At 55.9% G+C, this 21993-nt stretch overlaps 1 protein-coding gene across 1 annotated transcript in view; it reads left to right on the forward strand.

Annotated features, from left to right (window-relative positions):
• Positions 1-21993, forward strand: part of LOC132388853 (regulating synaptic membrane exocytosis protein 4-like) — a gene marked incomplete at both ends in the record, with an annotated part of 113131 nt that overhangs the window by 64905 nt on the left and 26233 nt on the right. The window contains one exon of the mRNA XM_059961272.1: positions 79-191. Within this exon, the coding sequence (XP_059817255.1) occupies positions 79-191 (113 nt within the window). The remainder of the gene's footprint in view (positions 1-78; positions 192-21993) is intronic.

The raw sequence follows: 21993 nt of genomic DNA on the forward strand, positions 1-21993 counted from the left end.
CGAGGCTTCTGTTGTGACCTGACCAGGGGTTTCAGATTCTGCCGTGCACTGACCACTCTCCTGTCTTTTTCTTGGCAGCTTAAACTACAGCGGTGTCTGCCTGGCATCTGACGGACAATTCCGAGACTTCCTGGATGGGATGGGCCCGGCCCAGTTTGTGGGGCGTCAGACCTTGGCCACCCCGTCGATGGGTAAGGCAAATATATCCCCTCTTCACCTATGCTCTGCAATACAGCTCCATGTTTCCTCGAAAGATGTGGTAGTAAGCTGGATTAGACATTGGCTTTGAGAGAAGCCAGAGAGTGCTAGCAGATGATGGCCTCTCTGACTGGAGGCCTGTGACCAGTGCAGTGCCACAGCGATGTGCTGGGTCTGTTGTTATTCGTCACTGATATCCACGATTGGGATGATAATGTGATGAACTGGATCAGCAAATTTGCAGGTAACACCAAGATTGGGGGTGTAGTGGACAGCGGAGAAGACTCTCGAAGCTTGCAGCGGGATCTCGGCCAGCTGGAAAAATGGCAGATGGAATTTAATGCCTACAAGGGAAGATATTAACCTGGTAGAAAGAGTGCAGAGAAAATTTACAAGGAAGTTGCCGGAACTTGAGGACCTGAGTTACAGGGAAAGACTGAGTAGGTAGAACTACATTTCCCAGAACATAGAAGATTGAGAGGAGATTTGATAGAGGTGTATAAAATTATGAGGGTATGGATAGGGTAAACACAAGCAGGCTTTTCCGCTGAGTTTGGGTGCGACCACAACCAAAGGTTAGGGGTGACAGGTGAAATATTTAAGGGGAACATGGGGGAGCTTCTTCACTCAGTGGTGAGAGTGTGGAATGAGCTACCATCAAAGGTGCTGGATGTGGGTTTGATTTAAACATTTAAGAGAAGTTTGGATGTACATGGATGGGAGGGGTATAGGGTCTATGTCTGGGTGTGGGTCGATGGGACCAGGGAGAAGTCTGGATAGGTACATGGATGGGAGGGGTATGGGGTCTATGTCCGTGTGTGGGTCAGTGGGACCAGGGAGAAGTTTGGATGTACATGGATGGGAGGGGTATGGGGTCTATGTCCGGTTGTGGGTTGATGGGACAAGGGAGAAGTCTGGATAGGTACGTGGATGGGAGGGGTATGGGGTCTATGGTCCGGGTGTAGGTCGGTGGGACCAGGGAGAAGTTTGGATGTACATGGATGGGAGGGATTTGGGGTCTATGGTCTGGGTGTGGGTCGATGGGACCAGGGAGAAGTTTGGATAGGTACATGGATGGGAGGGGTATGGGGTCTATTGTCCGGGTGTGGGTCGATGGGACCAGGGAGAAGTTTGGATAGGTACATGGATGGGAGGGGTATGGGGTCTATGTCCGGGTGTGGGTCAATGGGACGAGGGAGAAGTTTGGATAGGTACATGGATGGGAGGGGTATGGGGTCTATGTCCGGGTGTGGGTCGGTGGGACGAGGGAGAAGTTTGGATAGGTACATGGATGGGAGGGGTATGGGGTCTATGGTCTGGGTGTGGGTCGATGGGACAAGGGAGAAGTTTGGATAGGTACATGGATGGGAGGGGTATGAGGTCTATGTCCGGGTGTGAGTCGGTGGGACCAGGGAGAAGTTTGGATGTACATGGATGGGAGGGGTATGGGGTTTATGTCCGGGTGTGGGTCAATGGGACGAGGGAGAAGTTTGGATAGGTACATGGATGGGAGGGGTATGGGGTCAATGTCCGGGTGTGGGTCGGCGGGACGAGGGAGAAGTTTGGATAGGTAATGGATGGGAGGGGTATGGGGTCTATGGTCTGGGTGTGGGTCGATGGGACAAGGGAGAAGTTTGGATAGGTACATGGATGGGAGGGGTATGAGGTCTATGTCTGGGTGTGAGTCGGTGGGACCAGGGAGAAGTTTGGATGTACATGGATGGGAGGGGTATGGGGTCTATGGTCCGGGTGTGGGTCGGTGGGAACAGGGAGAAGTTTGGATGTACATGGATGGGAGGGGTATGGGGTCTATGTCCGGGTGTGGGTCAATGGGATGAGGGAGAAGTCTGGTTAGGTACATGGATGGGAGGGGTATGGGGTCTATGGTCTGGGTGTGGGTCGATGGGACCAGGGAGAAGTTTGGATGTACATGGATGGGAGGGGTATGGGGACTATGGTCCGGGTGTGGGTCGATGGGACCAGGGAGAAATTTGGATAGGTACATGGATGGGAGGGGTATGGGGTCTATGGTACGGGTGTGGGTCGGTGGGACCAGGGAGAAGTTTGGATAGGTACATGGATGGGAGGGGTATGGGGTCTATGGTCTGGGTGTGGGTCGGTGGGACGAGGGAGAAGTTTGGATGTACATGGATGGGAGGGGTATGGGGTCTATGGTCTGGGTGTGGGTCGATGGGACCAGGGAGAAGTTTGGATGTACATGGATGGGAGGGGTATGAGCTCTATGGTCTGGGTGTGGGTCAATGGGACGAGGGAGAAGTTTGGATAGGTACATGGATGGGAGGGGTATGGGGTCTATGGTCCGGGTGTGGGTCGGTGGGACGAGGGAGAAGTTTGGATGTACATGGATGGGAGGGGTATGGGGTCTATGGTCCGGGTGTGGGTCGGTGGGACCAGGGAGAAGTTTGGATAGGTACATGGATGGGAGGGGTATGGGGTCTATGGTCCGGGTGTGGGTCGGTAGGACCAGGGAGAAGTTTGGATAGGTACATGGATGGGAGGGGTATGGGGTCTATGGTCTGGGTGTGGGTCGATGGGACCAGGGAGAAGTTTGGATGTACATGGATGGGAGGGGTATGGGGTCTATGGTCTGGGTGTGGGTCGGTGGGACCAGGGAGAAGTTTGGATGTACATGGATGGGAGGGGTATGGGGTCTATGTCCGGTTGTGGGTTGATGGGACCAGGGAGAAGTCTGGATAGGTACATGGATGGGAGGGGTATGGGGTCTATGATCCGGGTGTGGGTCGAAGGGACCAGGGAGAAGTTTGGATAGGTACGTGGATGGGAGGGGTATGGGGTCTATGGTCCGGGTGTGGGTCGGTGGGACGAGGGAGAAGTTTCGATAGGTACATGGATGGGAGGGGTATGGGGTCTATGCCCGGATGTGGGTCGATGGGACCAGGGAGAAGTTTGGATAGGTACATGGATGGGAGGGGGATGGGGTCTATGGTCCGGGTGTGGGTTGATGGGACCAGGGAGAAGTTTGTATGTACATGGATGGGAGGGGTATTGGGTCTTTGGTCTGGATGTGGGTTAATGGGACCAGGGAGAAGTTTGGATAGGTACATGGATGAAAGGGGTATGGGGTCTATGGTCCGGGTGTGGGTCGGTGGGACCAGGGAGAAGTTTGGATGTACATGGATGGGAGGGGTATGGGGTCTATGGTCCGGGTGTGGGTCGGTGGGACCAGGGAGAAGTTTGGATAGGTACATGGATGGGAGGGGTATGGGGTCTATGGTCTGGGTGTGGGTCGGTGGGACCAGGGAGAAGTTTGGATAGGTACATGGATGGGAGGGGTATGGGGTCTATGTCTGGGTGTGGGTCAGTGGGACCAGGGAGAAGTTTGGATGTACATGGATGGGAGGGGTATGGGGTCTATGTCCGGTTGTGGGTTGATGGGACCAGGGAGAAGTCTGGATAGGTACATGGATGGGAGGGGTATGGGGTCTATGTCCGGGTGTGGGTCAGTGGGACCAGGGAGAAGTTTGGATGTACATGGATGGGAGGGGTATGTGGTCTATGTCCGGTTGTGGGTTGATGGGACCAGGGAGAAGTCTGGATAGGTACGTGGATGGGAGGGGTATGGGGTCTATGGTCCGGGTGTGGGTCGGTGGGACCAGGGAGAAGTTTGGATGTACATGGATGGGAGGGATTTGGGGTCTATGGTCTGGGTGTGGGTCGATGGGACCTGGGAGAAGTTTGGATAGGTACATGGATGGGAGGGGTATGGGGTCTATTGTCCGGGTGTGGGTCGATGGGACGAGGGAGAAGTTTGGATAGGTACATGGATGGGAGGGGTATGGGGTCTATGTCCGGGTGTGGGTCGGTGGGACGAGGGAGAAGTTTGGATAGGTACATGGATGGGAGGGGTATGGGGTCTATGGTCTGGGTGTGGGTCGATGGGACAAGGGAGAAGTTTGGATAGGTACATGGATGGGAGGGGTATGAGGTCTATGTCCGGGTGTGAGTCGGTGGGACCAGGGAGAAGTTTGGATGTACATGGATGGGAGGGGTATGGGGTCTATGGTCCGGGTGTGGGTCGGTGGGAACAGGGAGAAGTTTGGATGTACATGGATGGGAGGGGTATGGGGTATATGTCCGGGTGTGGGTCAATGGGATGAGGGAGAAATCTGGTTAGGTACATGGATGGGAGGGGTATGGGGTCTATGGTCTGGGTGTGGGTCGATGGGACCAGGGAGAAGTTTGGATGTACATGGATGGGAGGGGTATGGGGACTATGGTCCGGGTGTGGGTCGATGGGACCAGGGAGAAGTTTGGATAGGTACATGGATGGGAGGGGTATGGGGTCTATGGTACGGGTGTGGGTCGGTGGGACCAGGGAGAAGTTTGGATAGGTACATGGATGGGAGGGGTATGGGGTCTATGGTCTGGGTGTGGGTCGGTGGGACGAGGGAGAAGTTTGGATGTACATGGATGGGAGGGGTATGGGGTCTATGGTCTGGGTGTGGGTCGATGGGACCAGGGAGAAGTTTGGATGTACATGGATGGGAGGGGTATGAGCTCTATGGTCTGGGTGTGGGTCAATGGGACGAGGGAGAAGTCTGGATAGGTACATGGATGGGAGGGGTATGGGGTCTATGGTCCGGGTGTGGGTCGGTGGGACGAGGGAGAAGTTTGGATGTACATGGACGGGAGGGGTATGGGGTCTATGGTCCGGGTGTGGGTCGGTGGGACCAGGGAGAAGTTTGGATAGGTACATGGATGGGAGGGGTATGGGGTCTATGGTCCGGGTGTGGGTCGGTAGGACCAGGGAGAAGTTTGGATAGGTACATGGATGGGAGGGGTATGGGTTCTATGGTCTGGGTGTGGGTCGATGGGACCAGGGAGAAGTTTGGATGTACATGGATGGGAGGGGTATGGGGTCTATGGTCTGGGTGTGGGTCGGTGGGACCAGGGAGAAGTTTGGATGTACATGGATGGGGGAGGGGTATGGGGTCTATGTCCGGTTGTGGGTTGATGGGACCAGGGAGAAGTTTGGATAGGTACATGGATGGGAGGGGTATGGGGTCTATGATCCGGGTGTGGGTCGAAGGGACCAGGGAGAAGTTTGGATAGGTACGTGGATGGGAGGGGTATGGGGTCTATGGTCCGGGTGTGGGTCGGTGGGACGAGGGAGAAGTTTGGATAGGTACATGGATGGGAGGGGTATGGGGTCTATGCCCGGATATGGGTCGATGGGACCAGGGAGAAGTTTGGATAGGTACATGGATGGGAGGGGGATGGGGTCTATGTCCGGGTGTGGGTCAATGGGACGAGGGAGAAGTTTGGATAGGTACATGGATGGGAGGGGTATGGGGTCTATGTCCGGGTGTGGGTCGGTGGGACGAGGGAGAAGTTTGGATAGGTACATGGATGGGAGGGGTATGGGGTCTATGGTCTGGGTGTGGGTCGATGGGACAAGGGAGAAGTTTGGATAGGTACATGGATGGGAGGGGTATGGGGTCTATGTCTGGGTGTGGGTCAGTGGGACCAGGGAGAAGTTTGGATGTACATGGATGGGACGGGTATGGGGTCTATGTCCGGTTGTGGGTTGATGGGACCAGGTAGAAGTCTGGATAGGTACATGGATGGGAGGGGTATGGGGTGTATGTCCGGGTGTGGGTCAGTGGGACCAGGGAGAAGTTTGGATGTACATGGATGGGAGGGGTATGGGGTCTATGTCCAGTTGTGGGTTGATGGGACCAGGGAGAAGTCTGGATAGGTACGTGGATGGGAGGGGTATGGGGTCTATGGTCCGGGTGTGGGTCGGGGGGACCAGGGAGAAGTTTGGATGTACATGGATGGGAGGGATTTGGGGTCTATGGTCTGGGTGTGGGTCGATGGGACCAGGGAGAAGTTTGGATAGGTACATGGATGGGAGGGGTATGGGGTCTATTGTCCGGGTGTGGGTCGATGGGACCAGGGAGAAGTTTGGATAGGTACATGGATGGGAGGGGTATGGGGTCTATGTCCGGGTGTGGGTCAATGGGACGAGGGAGAAGTTTGGATAGGTACATGGATGGGAGGGGTATGGGGTCTATGTCCGGGTGTGGGTCGGTGGGACGAGGGAGAAGTTTGGATAGGTACATGGATGGGAGGGGTATGGGGTCTATGGTCTGGGTGTGGGTCGATGGGACAAGGGAGAAGTTTGGATAGGTACATGGATGGGAGGGGTATGAGGTCTATGTCCGGGTGTGAGTCGGTGGGACCAGGGAGAAGTTTGGATGTACATGGATGGGAGGGGTATGGGGTCTATGGTACGGGTGTGGGTCGGTGGGACCAGGGAGAAGTTTGGATAGGTACGTGGATGGGAGGGGTATGGGGTCTATGGTCCGGGTGTGGGTCGGTGGGACGAGGGAGAAGTTTGGATAGGTACATGGATGGGATGGGTATGGGGTCTATGCCAGGATATGGGTCGATGGGACCAGGGAGAAGTTTGGATGTACATGGATGGGAGGGGTATGGGGTCTATGTCCGGGTGTGGGTCGATGGAACCAGGGAGAAGTCTGGATAGGTACATGGATGGGAGGGGTATGGGGTCTATGTACGGGTGTGGGTCAGTGGGACCAGGGAGAAGTTTGGATGTACATGGATGGGAGGGGTATGTGGTCTATGTCCGGTTGTGGGTTGATGGGACCAGGGAGAAGTCTGGATAGGTACATGGATGGGAGGGGTATGGGGTCTATGGTCTTGGTGTGGGTCGATGGGACCAGGGAGAAGTTTGGATGTACATGGATGGGAGGGGTATGGGGTCTATGGTCCGGGTGTGGGTCAATGGGACGAGGGAGAAGTATGGATGTACACGGATGGGATGGGTATGGAGTCTATGGTCCGGGTGTGGGTCGGTAGGACCAGGGAGAAGTTTGGATAGGTACATCGATGGGAGGGGTATGTGGTCTATGGTCTGGGTGTGGGCCAGTGGGACCAGGGAGAAGTTTGGATAGGTACATGGATGGGAGGGGTATGGGGTCTATGGTCGGGGTGTGGGTCAGTGGGACGAGGGAGAAGTTTGGATAGGTACATGGATGGGAGGGGTATGGGGTCTATGGTCTGGGTGTGGGTCGATGGGACCAGGGAGACGTTTGAATAGGTACATGGATGGGAGGGGTATGGGGTCTATGTTTTGGGTGTGGGTCGGTGGGACCAGGGAGAAGTTTGGATGTACATGGATGGGAGGGGTATGGGGTCTATGGTCTGGGTGTGGGTCGGTGGGACTAGGGAGAAGTTTGGATGTACATGGATGGGAGGGGTATGGGGTCTATTGTCCGGTTGTGGGTCGGTGGGACGAGGGAGAAGTTTGGATAGGTACATGGATGGGAGGGGTATGGGGTCTATGCCCGGGTCTGGGTCGATGGGACCAGGGAGAAGTTTGGATGTACATGGATGGGAGGGGTAAGGGGTCTATGGTCCGGGTGTGGGTCAATGGGACGAGGGAGAAGTTTGGATGTACATGGATGGGAGGGGTATGGGGTCTATGGTCCGGGTGTGGGTCAATGGGACTATGGAGAAGTTTGGATGTACATGGATGGGAGGGGTATGGGGTCTATGTCCGGGTGTGGGTCGATGGGACCAGGGAGAAGTCTGGATAGGTACATGGATGGGAGGGGTATGGGGTCTATGTCCGGGTGTGGGTCAGTGGGACCAGGGAGAAGTTTGGATGTACATGGATGGGAGGGGTATGGGGTCTATGTCCGGGTGTGGGTCGATGGAACCAGGGAGAAGTCTGGATAGGTACATGGATGGGAGGGGTATGGGGTCTATGTACGGGTGTGGGTCAGTGGGACCAGGGAGAAGTTTGGATGTACATGGATGGGAGGGGTATGTGGTCTATGTCCGGTTGTGGGTCGATGGGACCAGGGAGAAGTTTGGATGTACATGGATGGGAGGGGTATGGGGTCTATGGTCCGGGTGTGGGTCAATGGGACGAGGGAGAAGTATGGATGTACACGGATGGGATGGGTATGGGGTCTATGGTCCGGGTGTGGGTCGGTAGGACCAGGGAGAAGTTTGGATAGGTACATCGATGGGAGGGGTATGTGGTCTATGGTCTGGGTGTGGGCCAGTGGGACCAGGGAGAAGTTTGGATAGGTACATGGATGGGAGGGGTATGGGGTCTATGGTCGGGGTGTGGGTCAGTGGGACGAGGGAGAAGTTTGGATAGGTACATGGATGGGAGGGGTATGGGGTCTATGTTCTGGGTGTGGGTCGATGGGACCAGGGAGACGTTTGAATAGGTACATGGATGGGAGGGGTATGGGGTCTATGTTCCGGGTGTGGGTCGGTGGGACCAGGGAGAAGTTTGGATGTACATGGATGGGAGGGGTATGGGGTCTATGGTCTGGGTGTGGGTCGGTGGGACTAGGGAGAAGTTTGGATGTACATGGATGCGAGGGGGATGGGGTCTATGTCCGGGTGTGGGTCGATGGGACCAGGGAGAAGTCTGGATAGGTACATGGATGGGAGGGGTATGGGGTCTATGTCTGGGTGTGGGTCAGTGGGACCAGGGAGAAGTTTGGATGTACATGGATGGGAGGGGTATGGGGTCGATGTCCGGGTGTGGGTCGATGGAACCAGGGTGAATTCTGGATAGGTACATGGATGGGAGGGGTATGGGGTCTATGTCTGGGTGTGGGTCAGTGGGACCAGGGAGACGTTTGGATGTACATGGATGGGAGGGGTATGTGGTCTATGTCCGGTTGTGGTTTGATGGGACCAGGGAGAAGTCTGGATAGGTACATGGATGGGAGGTGTATGGGGTCTATGGTCTTGGTGTGGGTCGATGGGACCAGGGAGAAGTTTGGTTAGGTACATGGATGGGAGGGGTATGGGGTCTATGTCCGGGTGTGGGTCGATGGAACCAGGGTGAATTCTGGATAGGTACATGGATGGGAGGGGTATGGGGTCTATGTCTGGGTGTGGGTCAGTGGGACCAGGGAGACGTTTGGATGTACATGGATGGGAGGGGTATGTGGTCTATGTCCGGTTGTGGTTTGATGGGACCAGGGAGAAGTCTGGATAGGTACATGGATGGGAGGTGTATGGGGTCTATGGTCTTGGTGTGGGTCGATGGGACCAGGGAGAAGTTTGGTTAGGTACATGGATGCGAGGGGTATGGGGTCTATGTCCGGGTGTGGGTCGATGGGACCAGGGAGAAGTCTGGATAGGTACATGGATGGGAGGGGTATGGGGTCTATGTCCGGGTGTGGGTCGGTGGGACCAGGGAGAAGTTTGGATAGGTACATGGATGGTCCGGGTTTGGGTCGGTGGGACCAGGGAGAAGTTTGGATGTACATGGATGGGAGGGGTACGGGGTCTATGGTCAGGGTGTGGGTCGGTGGGACCAGGGAGAAGTTTGGATGTACATGGATGGGAGGGGTATGGGGTCTATGGTCCGGGTGTGGGTCAATGGGACGAGGGAGAAGTTTGGATGTACATGGATGGGAGTGGTATGGGGTCTATTGTCCGGGTGTGGGTCGGTGGGACGAGGGAGAAGTTTGGATAGGTACATGGATGGGAGGGGTATGGGGTCTGTGTCCGCGTGTTGGTTGATGGGACCAGGGAGAAGTTTGGATGTACATGGATGGGAGGGGTATGGGGTCTTTGGTCTGGAAGTGGCTTGATTGGACCAGGGAGAAGTTTGGATAGGTACATGGATGGGAGGGGTATGGGGTCTATGGTCCCGGTGTGGGTCAATGGGACGAGGGAGAAGTTTGGATGTACACGGATTGGAGGGGTATGTGGTCTATGGTCCGGGTGTGGGTCGGTGGGACCAGGGAGAAGTTTGGATGTACGTGGATGGGAGGGGTATGGGGTCTATGGTCCGAGTGTGGGTTAATGGGACGAGGGAGACGTTTGGATGTACATGGATGGGAGGGGTATGGGGTCTATGGTCTGGGTGTGGGTCGATGGGACCAGGGAGAAGTTTGGATAGGTATATGGATGGGAGGGGTATGGGGTCTATGGTCCGGGTGTGGGTCGGTGAGACCAGGGAGAAGTTTGGATGTACATGGATGGGAGGGGTATGGGGGCTATGTCCGGGTGTGGGTCGGTGGGACCAGGGAGAAGTTTGGATAGGTACATGGATGGGAGGTGTATGGGGTCTATGGTCTGGGTGTGGGTCGATGGGACCAGGGAGAAGTTTGGATAGGTACATGGATGAGAGGGGTATGGGGTCTATGGTCCGGGTGTGGGTCGATGGGACCAGGGAGATGTTTGGATGTACATGGATGGGAGGGGTATGGGGTCTATGTCCGGTTGTGGGTTGATGGGACCTGGGAGAAGTCTGGATAGGTACATGGATGGGAGGGGTATGGGGTCTATGTTCCGGGTGTGGGTCGAAGCGACCAGGGAGAAGTTTGGATAGGTACTTGGATGGGAGGGGTATGGTGTCTATGGTCCGGGTGTGGTTCGATGGGACGAGTGAGAAGTTTGGATGTACATGGATGGGAGGCGTTTGCGATCTATGGTCTGGGTGTGGGTCGATGGGACCAGGGACAAGTTTGGATGTACATTGATGGGAGGGGTATGGGGTCTATGGTCTGGGTGTGGGTCGATGGGACCAGGGACAAGTTTGGATAGGTACATGGATGGGAGGGGTATGGGGTCTATGGTTTGGGTGTGGGTCTATGGGACCAGGGAGAAGTATGGATAGGTACATGGATGGGAGGGGTATGGGGACTACGTTCCGGGTGTGGGTCGGTGGGACCAGGGAGAAGTTTGGATGTACATGGATGGGAGGGGTATGGGGTCTATGGTCTGGGTGTGGGTCGGTGGGACTAGGGAGAAGTTTGGATGTACATGGATGGGAGGGGTATGGGGTCTATGTCCGGGTGTGGATCGATGGGACCAGGGAGAAGTCTGGATAGGTACATGGATGGGAGGTGTATGGGGTCTATGTCCGGGTGTGGGTCAGTGGGACCAGGGAGACGTTTGGATGTACATGGATGGGAGGGGGATGTGGTCTATTTCCGGTTGTGGGTTGATGGGACCAGGGAGAAGTCTGGATAGGTACATGGATGGGAGGTGTATGGGTCTATGCTCTTGGTGTGGGTCGATGGGACCAGGGAGAAGTTTGGATAGGTACATGGATGTGAGGGGTATGGGGTCTATGGTCCGGGTGTGGGTCGATTGGACCAGGCAGAAGTTTGGATGTACATGGATGGGAGGGGTATGGGGTCTTTGGTCTGGATGTGCGTTGGTGGGACCAGGGAGAAGTTTGGATGTACATGGATGGGAGGGGTATGGGGTCTATGGTCCGGGTGTGGGTCAATGGGACGAGGGAGAGGTTTGAATGTACATGGATGGGATGGGTATGGGGTCTATGGTCCGGGTGTGGGTTGGTGGGACGAGGGAGAAGTTTGGATAGGTACATGGATGGGAGGGGTATGGGGTCTATGGTCTGGGTGTGGGTCGGTGGGACCAGGGAGAAGTTTGGATGTACATGGATGGGAGGGGTACGGGGTCTATGGTCCGGGTGTGGGTCGGTGGGACCAGGGAGAAGTTTGGATGTACATGGATGGGAGGGGTATGGGGTCTATGGTCCGGGTGTGGGTCAATGGGACGAGGGAGAAGTTTGGATGTACATGGATGGGAGGGGTATGGGGTCTATGGTCCGGGTGTGGGTCAATGGGACTATGGAGAAGTTTGGATGTACATGGATGGGAGGGGTATGGGGTCTATGTCCGGGTGTGGGTCGATGGGACCAGGGAGAAGTCTGGATAGGTACATGGATGGGAGGGGTATGGGGTCTATGTCCGGGTGTGGGTCAGTGGGACCAGGGAGAAGTTTGGATGTACATGGATGGGAGGGGTATGGGGTCTATGTCCGGGTGTGGGTCGATGGAACCAGGGAGAAGTCTGGATAGGTACATGGATGGGAGGGGTATGGGGTCTATGTACGGGTGTGGGTCAGTGGGACCAGGGAGAAGTTTGGATGTACATGGATGGGAGGGGTATGTGGTCTATGTCCGGTTGTGGGTTGATGGGACCAGGGAGAAGTCTGGATAGGTACATGGATGGGAGGTGTATGGGGTCTATGGTCTTGGTGTGGGTCGATGGGACCAGGGAGAAGTTTGGATGTACATGGATGGGAGGGGTATGGGGTCTATGGTCCGGGTGTGGGTCAATGGGACGAGGGAGAGGTATGGATGTACACGGATGGGATGGGTATGGAGTCTATGGTCCGGGTGTGGGTCGGTAGGACCAGGGAGAAGTTTGGATAGGTACATCGATGGGAGGGGTATGTGGTCTATGGTCTGGGTGTGGGCCAGTGGGACCAGGGAGAAGTTTGGATAGGTACATGGATGGGAGGGGTATGGGGTCTATGGTCGGGGTGTGGGTCAGTGGGACGAGGGAGAAGTTTGGATAGGTACATGGATGGGAGGGGTATGGGGTCTATGGTCTGGGTGTGGGTCGATGGGACCCGGGAGACGTTTGAATAGGTACATGGATGGGAGGGGTATGGGGTCTATGTTCCGGGTGTGGGTCGGTGGGACCAGGGAGAAGTTTGGCTGTACATGGATGGGAGGGGTATGGGGTCTATGGTCCGGGTGTGGGTCAATGGGACTATGGAGAAGTTTGGATGTACATGGATGGGAGGGGTATGGGGTCTATGTCCGGGTGTGGGTCGATGGGACCAGGGAGAAGTCTGGATAGGTACATGGATGGGAGGGGTATGGGGTCTATGTCCGGGTGTGGGTCAGTGGGACCAGGGAGAAGTTTGGATGTACATGGATGGGAGGGGTATGGGGTCTATGTCCGGGTGTGGGTCGATGGAACCAGGGAGAAGTCTGGATAGGTACATGGATGGGAGGGGTATGGGGTCTATGTACGGGTGTGGGTCAGTGGGACCAGGGAGAAGATTGGATGTACATGGATGGGAGGGGTATGTGGTCTATGTCCGGTTGTGGGTTGATGGGACCAGGGAGAAGTCTGGATAGGTACATGGATGGGAGGGGTATGGGGTCTATGGTCTTGGTGTGGGTCGATGGGACCAGGGAGAAGTTTGGATGTACATGGATGGGAGGGGTATGGGGTCTATGGTCCGGGTGTGGGTCAATGGGACGAGGGAGAAGTATGGATGTACACGGATGGGATGGGTATGGAGTCTATGGTCCGGGTGTGGGTCGGTAGGACCAGGGAGAAGTTTGGATAGGTACATCGATGGGAGGGGTATGTGGTCTATGGTCTGGGTGTGGGCCAGTGGGACCAGGGAGAAGTTTGGATAGGTACATGGATGGGAGGGGTATGGGGTCTATGGTCGGGGTGTGGGTCAGTGGGACGAGGGAGAAGTTTGGATAGGTACATGGATGGGAGGGGTATGGGGTCTATGGTCTGGGTGTGGGTCGATGGGACCAGGGAGACGTTTGAATAGGTACATGGATGGGAGGGGTATGGGGTCTATGTTCCGGGTGTGGGTCGGTGGGACCAGGGAGAAGTTTGGATGTACATGGATGGGAGGGGTATGGGGTCTATGGTCTGGGTGTGGGTCGGTGGGACTAGGGAGAAGTTTGGATGTACATGGATGGGAGGGGTATGGGGTCTATTGTCCGGTTGTGGGTCGGTGGGACGAGGGAGAAGTTTGGATAGGTACATGGATGGGAGGGGTATGGGGTCTATGCCCGGGTCTGGGTCGATGGGACCAGGGAGAAGTTTGGATGTACATGGATGGGAGGGGTATGGGGTCTATGGTCCGGGTGTGGGTCAATGGGACGAGGGAGAAGTTTGGATGTACATGGATGGGAGGGGTATGGGGTCTATGGTCCGGGTGTGGGTCAATGGGACTATGGAGAAGTTTGGATGTACTTGGATGGGAGGGGTATGGGGTCTATGTCCGGGTGTGGGTCGATGGGACCAGGGAGAAGTCTGGATAGGTACATGGATGGGAGGGGTATGGGTTCTATGTCCGGGTGTGGGTCAGTGGGACCAGGGAGAAGTTTGGATGTACATGGATGGGAGGGGTATGGGGTCTATGTCCGGGTGTGGGTCGATGGAACCAGGGAGAAGTCTGGATAGGTACATGGATGGGAGGGGTATGGGGTCTATGTACGGGTGTGGGTCAGTGGGACCAGGGAGAAGTTTGGATGTACATGGATGGGAGGGGTATGTGGTCTATGTCCGGTTGTGGGTCGATGGGACCAGGGAGAAGTTTGGATGTACATGGATGGGAGGGGTATGGGGTCTATGGTCCGGGTGTGGGTCAATGGGACGAGGGAGAAGTATGGATGTACACGGATGGGATGGGTATGGGGTCTATGGTCCGGGTGTGGGTCGGTAGGACCAGGGAGAAGTTTGGATAGGTACATCGATGGGAGGGGTATGTGGTCTATGGTCTGGGTGTGGGCCAGTGGGACCAGGGAGAAGTTTGGATAGGTACATGGATGGGAGGGGTATGGGGTCTATGGTCGGGGTGTGGGTCAGTGGGACGAGGGAGAAGTTTGGATAGGTACATGGATGGAAGGGGTATGGGGTCTATGTTCTGGGTGTGGGTCGATGAGACCAGGGAGACGTTTGAATAGGTACATGGATGGGAGGGGTATGGGGTCTATGTTCCGGGTGTGGGTCGGTGGGACCAGGGAGAAGTTTGGATGTACATGGATGGGAGGGGTATGGGGTCTATGGTCTGGGTGTGGGTCGGTGGGACTAGGGAGAAGTTTGGATGTACATGGATGGGAGGGGTATGGGGTCTATGTCCGGGTGTGGGTCGATGGGACCAGGGAGAAGTCTGGATAGGTACATGGATGGGAGGGGTATGGGGTCTATGTCCGGGTGTGGGTCAGTGGGACCAGGGAGAAGTTTGGATGTACATGGATGGGAGGGGTATGGGGTCTATGTCCGGGTGTGGGTCGATGGAACCAGGGTGAATTCTGGATAGGTACATGGATGGGAGGGGTATGGGGTCTATGTCTGGGTGTGGGTCAGTGGGACCAGGGAGACGTTTGGATGTACATGGATGGGAGGGGTATGTGGTCTATGTCCGGTTGTGGTTTGATGGGACCAGGGAGAAGTCTGGATAGGTACATGGATGGGAGGTGTATGGGGTCTATGGTCTTGGTGTGGGTCGATGGGACCAGGGAGAAGTTTGGTTAGGTACATGGATGGGAGGGGTATGGGGTCTATGTTCCGGGTGTGGGTCGGTGGGACCAGGGAGAAGTTTGGATGTACATGGATGGGAGGGGTATGGGGTCTATGGTCTGGGTGTGGGTCGGTGGGACTAGGGAGAAGTTTGGATGTACATGGATGGGAGGGGTATGGGGTCTATTGTCCAGTTGTGGGTCGGTGGGACGAGGGAGAAGTTTGGATAGGTACATGGATGGGAGGGGTATGGGGTCTATGCCCGGGTCTGGGTCGATGGGACCAGGGAGAAGTTTGGATGTACATGGATGGGAGGGGTATGGGGTCTATGGTCCGGGTGTGGGTCAATGGGACGAGGGAGAAGTTTGGATGTACATGGATGGGAGGGGTATGGGGTCTATGGTCCGGGTGTGGGTCAATGGGACTATGGAGAAGTTTGGATGTACTTGGATGGGAGGGGTATGGGGTCTATGTCCGGGTGTGGGTCGATGGGACCAGGGAGAAGTCTGGATAGGTACATGGATGGGAGGGGTATGGGGTCTATGTCCGGGTGTGGGTCAGTGGGACCAGGGAGAAGTTTGGATGTACATGGATGGGAGGGGTATGGGGTCTATGTCCGGGTGTGGGTCGATGGAACCAGGGAGAAGTCTGGATAGGTACATGGATGGGAGGGGTATGGGGTCTATGTACGGGTGTGGGTCAGTGGGACCAGGGAGAAGTTTGGATGTACATGGATGGGAGGGGTATGTGGTCTATGTCCGGTTGTGGGTCGATGGGACCAGGGAGAAGTTTGGATGTACATGGATGGGAGGGGTATGGGGTCTATGGTCCGGGTGTGGGTCAATGGGACGAGGGAGAAGTCTGGATAGGTACATGGATGGGAGGGGTATGGGGTCTATGGTCTGGGTGTGGGTCGGTGGGACCAGGGAGAAGTTTGGATGTACATGGATGGGAGGGGTACGGGGTCTATGGTCCGGGTGTGGGTCAATGGGACGAGGGAGAAGTTTGGATGTACTTGGATGGGAGGGGTATGGGGTCTATGGTCCGGGTGTGGGTTGGTGGGACCAGGGAGAAGTTTGGATAGGTACATGGATGGGAGGGGTATGGGGTCTATGGTCTGGGTGTGGGTCGGTGGGACCAGGGAGAAGTTTGGATGTACATGGATGGGAGGGGTACGGGGTCTATGGTCTTGGTGTGGGTCGATGGGACCAGGGAGAAGTTTGGTTAGGTACATGGATGGGAGGGGTATGGGGTCTATGGTCCGGGTGTGGGTCAATTGGACCAGGCAGAAGTTTGGATGTACATGGATGGGAGGGGTATGGTGTCTTTGGTCTGGATGTGCGTTGGTGGGACCAGGGAGAAGTTTGGATGTACATGGATGGGAGGGGTATGGGGTCTATTGTCCGGTTGTGGGTCGGTGGGACGAGGGAGAAGTTTGGATAGGTACATGGATGGGAGGGGTATGGGGTCTATGCCCGGGTCTGGGTCGATGGGACCGGGGAGAAGTTTGGATAGGTACATGGATGGGAGGGGTAATGGGGTCTATGGTCCGGGTGTGGGTCAATGGGACGAGGGAGAGGTTTGGATGTACATGGATGGGATGGGTATGGGGTCTATGGTCCGGGTGTGGGTTGGTGGGACCAGGGAGAAGTTTGGATAGGTACATGGATGGGAGGGTTATGGGGTCTATGGTCTGGGTGTGGGTCGGTGGGACCAGGGAGAAGTTTGGATGTACATGGATGGGAGGGTTACGGGGTCTATGGTCCGGGTGTGGGTCAATGGGACGAGGGAGAAGTTTGGATGTACTTGGATGGGAGGGGTATGGGGTCTATGGTCCGGGTGTGGGTCAATGGGACTAGGGAGAAGTTTGGATGTACATGGATGGGAGGGGTATGGGGTCTATGTCCGGGTGTGGGTCGATGGGACCAGGGAGAAATCTGGATAGGTACATGGATGGGAAGGGTATGGGGTCTATGTTCGGGTGTGGGTCAGTGGGACCAGGGAGAAGTTTGGATGTACATGGATGGGAGGGGTATGGGGTCTATGTCCGGGTGTGGGTCGATGGAACCAGGGAGAAGTCTGGACAGTTACATGGATGGGAGGGGTATGGGGTCTATGTCCGGGTGTGGGTCAGTGGGACCAGGGAGAAGTTTGGATGTACATGGATGGGAGGTGTATGTGGTCTATGTCCGGTTGTGGGTTGATGGGACCAGGGAGAAGTCTGGATAGGTACATGGATGGGAGGGGTATGGGGTCTATGGTCTTGGTGTGGGTCGATGGGACCAGGGAGAAGTTTGGATAGGTACATGGATGGGAGGGGTATGTTGTCTATGGTCCGGGTGTGGGTCGATTGGACCAGGCAGAAGTTTGGATGTACATGGATGTGAGGGGTATGCCGTCTGTGTCCGGGTGTGGGTTGATGGGACCAGGGAGAAGTTTGGATGTACATGGATGGGAGGGGTATGGGGTCTTTGGTCTGGATGTGCGTTGATGGGACCAGGGAGAAGTTTGGATAGGTACATGGATGGGAGGGGTATGGGGTCTATGGTCCGGGTGTGAGTCAATGGGACGAGGGAGAAGTATGGATGTACACGGATGGGATGGGTATGGGGTCTATGGTCCGGGTGTGGGTCGGTGGGACCAGGGAGAAGTTTGGATAGGTACATGGATGGGAGGGGTATGGGGTCTATGGTCCGGGTTTGGGTCGGTGGGACCAGGGAGAAGTTTGGATGTACATGGATGGGAGGGGTACGGGGTCTATGGTCAGGGTGTGGGTCGGTGGGACCAGGGAGAAGTTTGGATGTACATGGATGGGAGGGGTATGGGGTCTATGGTCCGGGTGTGGGTCAATGTGACGAGGGAGAAGTTTGGATGTACATGGATGGGAGTGGTATGGGGTCTATTGTCCGGGTGTGGGTCGGTGGGACGAGGGAGAAGTTTGGATAGGTACATGGATGGGAGGGGTATGGGGTCTATGCCCGGGTGTGGGTCGATGGGACCAGGGAGAAGTTTGGATAGGTACATGGATGGGAGGGGTATGGGGTCTATGGTCCGGGTGTGGTTCGATGGGACGAGGGAGAAGTTTGGATAGGTACATGGATGGGAGAGGTATGGGGTCTATGGTCCGGGTGTGTGTCGATGGGACCAGGGAGAAGTTTGGATGTGCATGGATGGGAGGGGTATGGGGTCTGTGTCCGCGTGTTGGTTGATGGGACCAGGGAGAAGTTTGGATGTACATGGATGGGAGGGGTATGGGGTCTTTGGTCTGGAAGTGGCTTGATGGGACCAGGGAGAAGTTTGGATAGGTACATGGATGGGAGGGGTATGGGGTCTATGGTCCCGGTGTGGGTCAATGGGACGAGGGAGAAGTTTGGATGTACACGGATTGGAGGGGTATGTGGTCTATGGTCCGGGTGTGGGTCGGTGGGACCAGGGAGAAGTTTGGATGTACGTGGATGGGAGGGGTATGGGGTCTATGGTCCGAGTGTGGGTTAATGGGACGAGGGAGACGTTTGGACGTACATGGATGGGAGGGGTATGGGGTCTATGGTCTGGGTGTGGGTCGATGGGACCAGGGAGAAGTTTGGATAGGTATATGGATGGGAGGGGTATGGGGTCTATGGTCCGGGTGTGGGTCGGTGAGACCAGGGAGAAGTTTGGATGTACATGGATGGGAGGGGTATGGGGGCTATGTCCGGGTGTGGGTCGGTGGGACCAGGGAGAAGTTTGGATAGGTACATGGATGGGAGGTGTATGGGGTCTATGGTCTGGGTGTGGGTCGATGGGACCAGGGAGAAGTTTGGATAGGTACATGGATGAGAGGGGTATGGGGTCTATGGTCCGGGTGTGGGTCGATGGGACCAGGGAGATGTTTGGATGTACATGGATGGGAGGGGTATGGGGTCCATGTCCGGTTGTGGGTTGATGGGACCTGGGAGAAGTCTGGATAGGTACATGGATGGGAGGGGTATGGGGTCTATGTTCCGGGTGTGGGTCGAAGCGACCAGGGAGAAGTTTGGATAGGTACTTGGATGGGAGGGGTATGGTGTCTATGGTCCGGGTGTGGTTCGATGGGACGAGTGAGAAGTTTGGATGTACATGGATGGGAGGCGTTTGCGATCTATTGTCTGGGTGTGGGTCGATGGGACCAGGGACAAGTTTGGATGTACATTGATGGGAGGGGTATGGGGTCTATGGTCTGGGTGTGGGTCGATGGGACCAGGGACAAGTTTGGATAGGTACATGGATGGGAGGGGTATGGGGTCTATGGTTTGGGTGTGGGTCGATGGGACCAGGGAGAAGTATGGATAGGTACATGGATGGGAGGGGTATGTGGACTATGTTCCGGGTGTGGGTCGGTGGGACCAGGGAGAAGTTTGGATGTACATGGATGGGAGGGGTATGGGATCTATGGTCTGGGTGTGGGTCGGTGGGACTAGGGAGAAGTTTGGATGTACATGGATGGGAGGGGTATGGGGTCTATGTCCGGGTGTGGATCGATGGGACCAGGGAGAAGTCTGGATAGGTACATGGATGGGAGGTGTATGGGGTCAATGTCCGGGTGTGGGTCAGTGGGACCAGGGAGACGTTTGGATGTACATGGATGTGAGGGGTATGTGGTCTATTTCTGGTTGTGGGTTGATGGGACCAGGGAGAAGTCTGGATAGGTACATGGATGGGAGGTGTATGGGTCTATGCTCTTGGTGTGGGTCGATGGGACCAGGGAGAAGTTTGGATAGGTACATGGATGTGAAGGGAATGGGGTCTATGGTCCGGGTGTGGGTCGATTGGACCAGGCAGAAGTTTGGATGTACATGGATGGGAGGGGTATGGGGTCTTTGGTCTGGATGTGCGTTGGTGGGACCAGGGAGAAGTTTGGATGTACATGGATGGGAGGGGTATGGGGTCTTTGGTCTGGATGTGCGTTGGTGGGACCAGGGAGAAGTTTGGATGTACATGGATGGGAGGGGTATGGGGCCTATGGTCTGGGTGTCGGTCAATGGGACGAGGGAGAGGTTTGGATGTACATGGATGGGAGGGGTACGGGGTCTATGGTCCGGGTGTGGGTCGGTGGGACCAGGGAGAAGTTTGGATGTACATGGATGAGAGGGGTACGGGGTCTATGGTCCGGGTGTGGGTCGGTGGGACCAGGGAGAAGTTTGGATGTACATGGATGGGAGGGGTATAGGGTCTATGGTCCGGGTGTGGGTCAATGGGACGAGGGAGAAGTTTGGATGTACATGGATGGGAGGGGTATGGGGTCTATGGTCCGGGTGGGGGTCAATGGGACTAGGGAGAAGTTTGGATGTACATGGATGGGAGGGGTATGGGGTCTATGTCAGGGTGTGGGTCGATGGGACCAGGGAGAAGTCTGGATAGGTACATGGATGGGAGGGGTATGGGGTCTATGTCCGGGTGTGGGTCAGTGGGACCAGGGAGAAGTTTGGATGTACATGGATGGAAGGGGTATGGGGTCTATGTCCGGGTGTGGGTCGATGGAACCAGGGAGAAGTCTGGATAGGTACATGGATGGGAGGGGTATGGGGTCTATGTCCGGGTGTGGGTCAGTGGGACCAGGGAGAAGTTTGGATGTACATAGATGGGAGGGGTATGTGGTCTATGTCCGGTTGTGGGTTGATGGGACCAGGGAGAAGTCTGGATAGGTACATGGATGGGAGGGGTATGGGATCTATGGTCTTGGTGTGGGTCGATGGGACCAGGGAGAAGTTTGGATAGGTACATGGATGGGAGGGGAATGGGGTCTATGGTCCGGGTGTGGGTCGATTGGACCAGGCAGAAGTTTGGATGTACATGGATGTGAGGGGTATGGGGTCTGTGTCCGGGTGTGGGTTGATGGGACCAGGGAGAAGTTTGGATGTACATGGGTGGGAGGGGTATGGGGTCTTTGGTCTGGATGTGCGTTGATGGGACCAGGGAGAAGTTTGGATAGGTACATGGATGGGAGGGGTATGGGGTCTATGGTCCGGGTGTGGGTTAATGGGACGAGGGAGAAGTTTGGATGTACATGGATGGGAGGGGTATGTGGTCTATGGTCTGGGTGTGGGTCGATGGGACCAGGGAGAAGTTTGGATAGGTACATGGATGGGAGGGGTATGGGGTCTATGGTCCGGGTGTGGGTCGGTGGGACCAGGGAGAAGTTTGGATGTACATGGATGGGAGGGGTATGGGGTCTATGTCCGGGTGTGGGTCGATGGGACCAGGGAGAAGTCTGGATAGGTACATGGATTGGAGGGGTATGGGGTCTATGTCCGGGTGTGGGTCAGTGGGACCAGGGAGATGTTTGGATGTACATGGATGGGAGGGGTATGGGGTCTATGTCCGGTTGTGGGTTGATGGGACCAGGGAGAAGTCTGGATAGGTACATGGATGGGAGGGGTATGGGGTCTATGATCCGGGTGTGGGTCGAAGGGACCAGGGAGAAGTTTGGATAGGTACTTGGATGGGAGGGGTATGGGGTCTATGGTCCGGGTGTGGTTCGATGGGACGAGGGAGAAGTTTGGATGTACATGGATGGGAGGGGTATGGGGTCTATGGTCCGGGTGTGGGTCGATTGGACCAGGCAGAAGTTTGGATGTACATGGATGTGAGGGGTATGGGGTCTGTGTCCGGGTGTGGGTTGATGGGACCAGGGAGAAGTTTGGATGTACATGGATGGGAGGCGTATGGGGTCTTTGGTCTGGATGTG

This window comes from Hypanus sabinus, unplaced genomic scaffold (genome assembly GCF_030144855.1).
Source record: "Hypanus sabinus isolate sHypSab1 unplaced genomic scaffold, sHypSab1.hap1 scaffold_428, whole genome shotgun sequence".
Classification (NCBI taxonomy): Eukaryota; Metazoa; Chordata; class Chondrichthyes; order Myliobatiformes; family Dasyatidae; genus Hypanus; species Hypanus sabinus.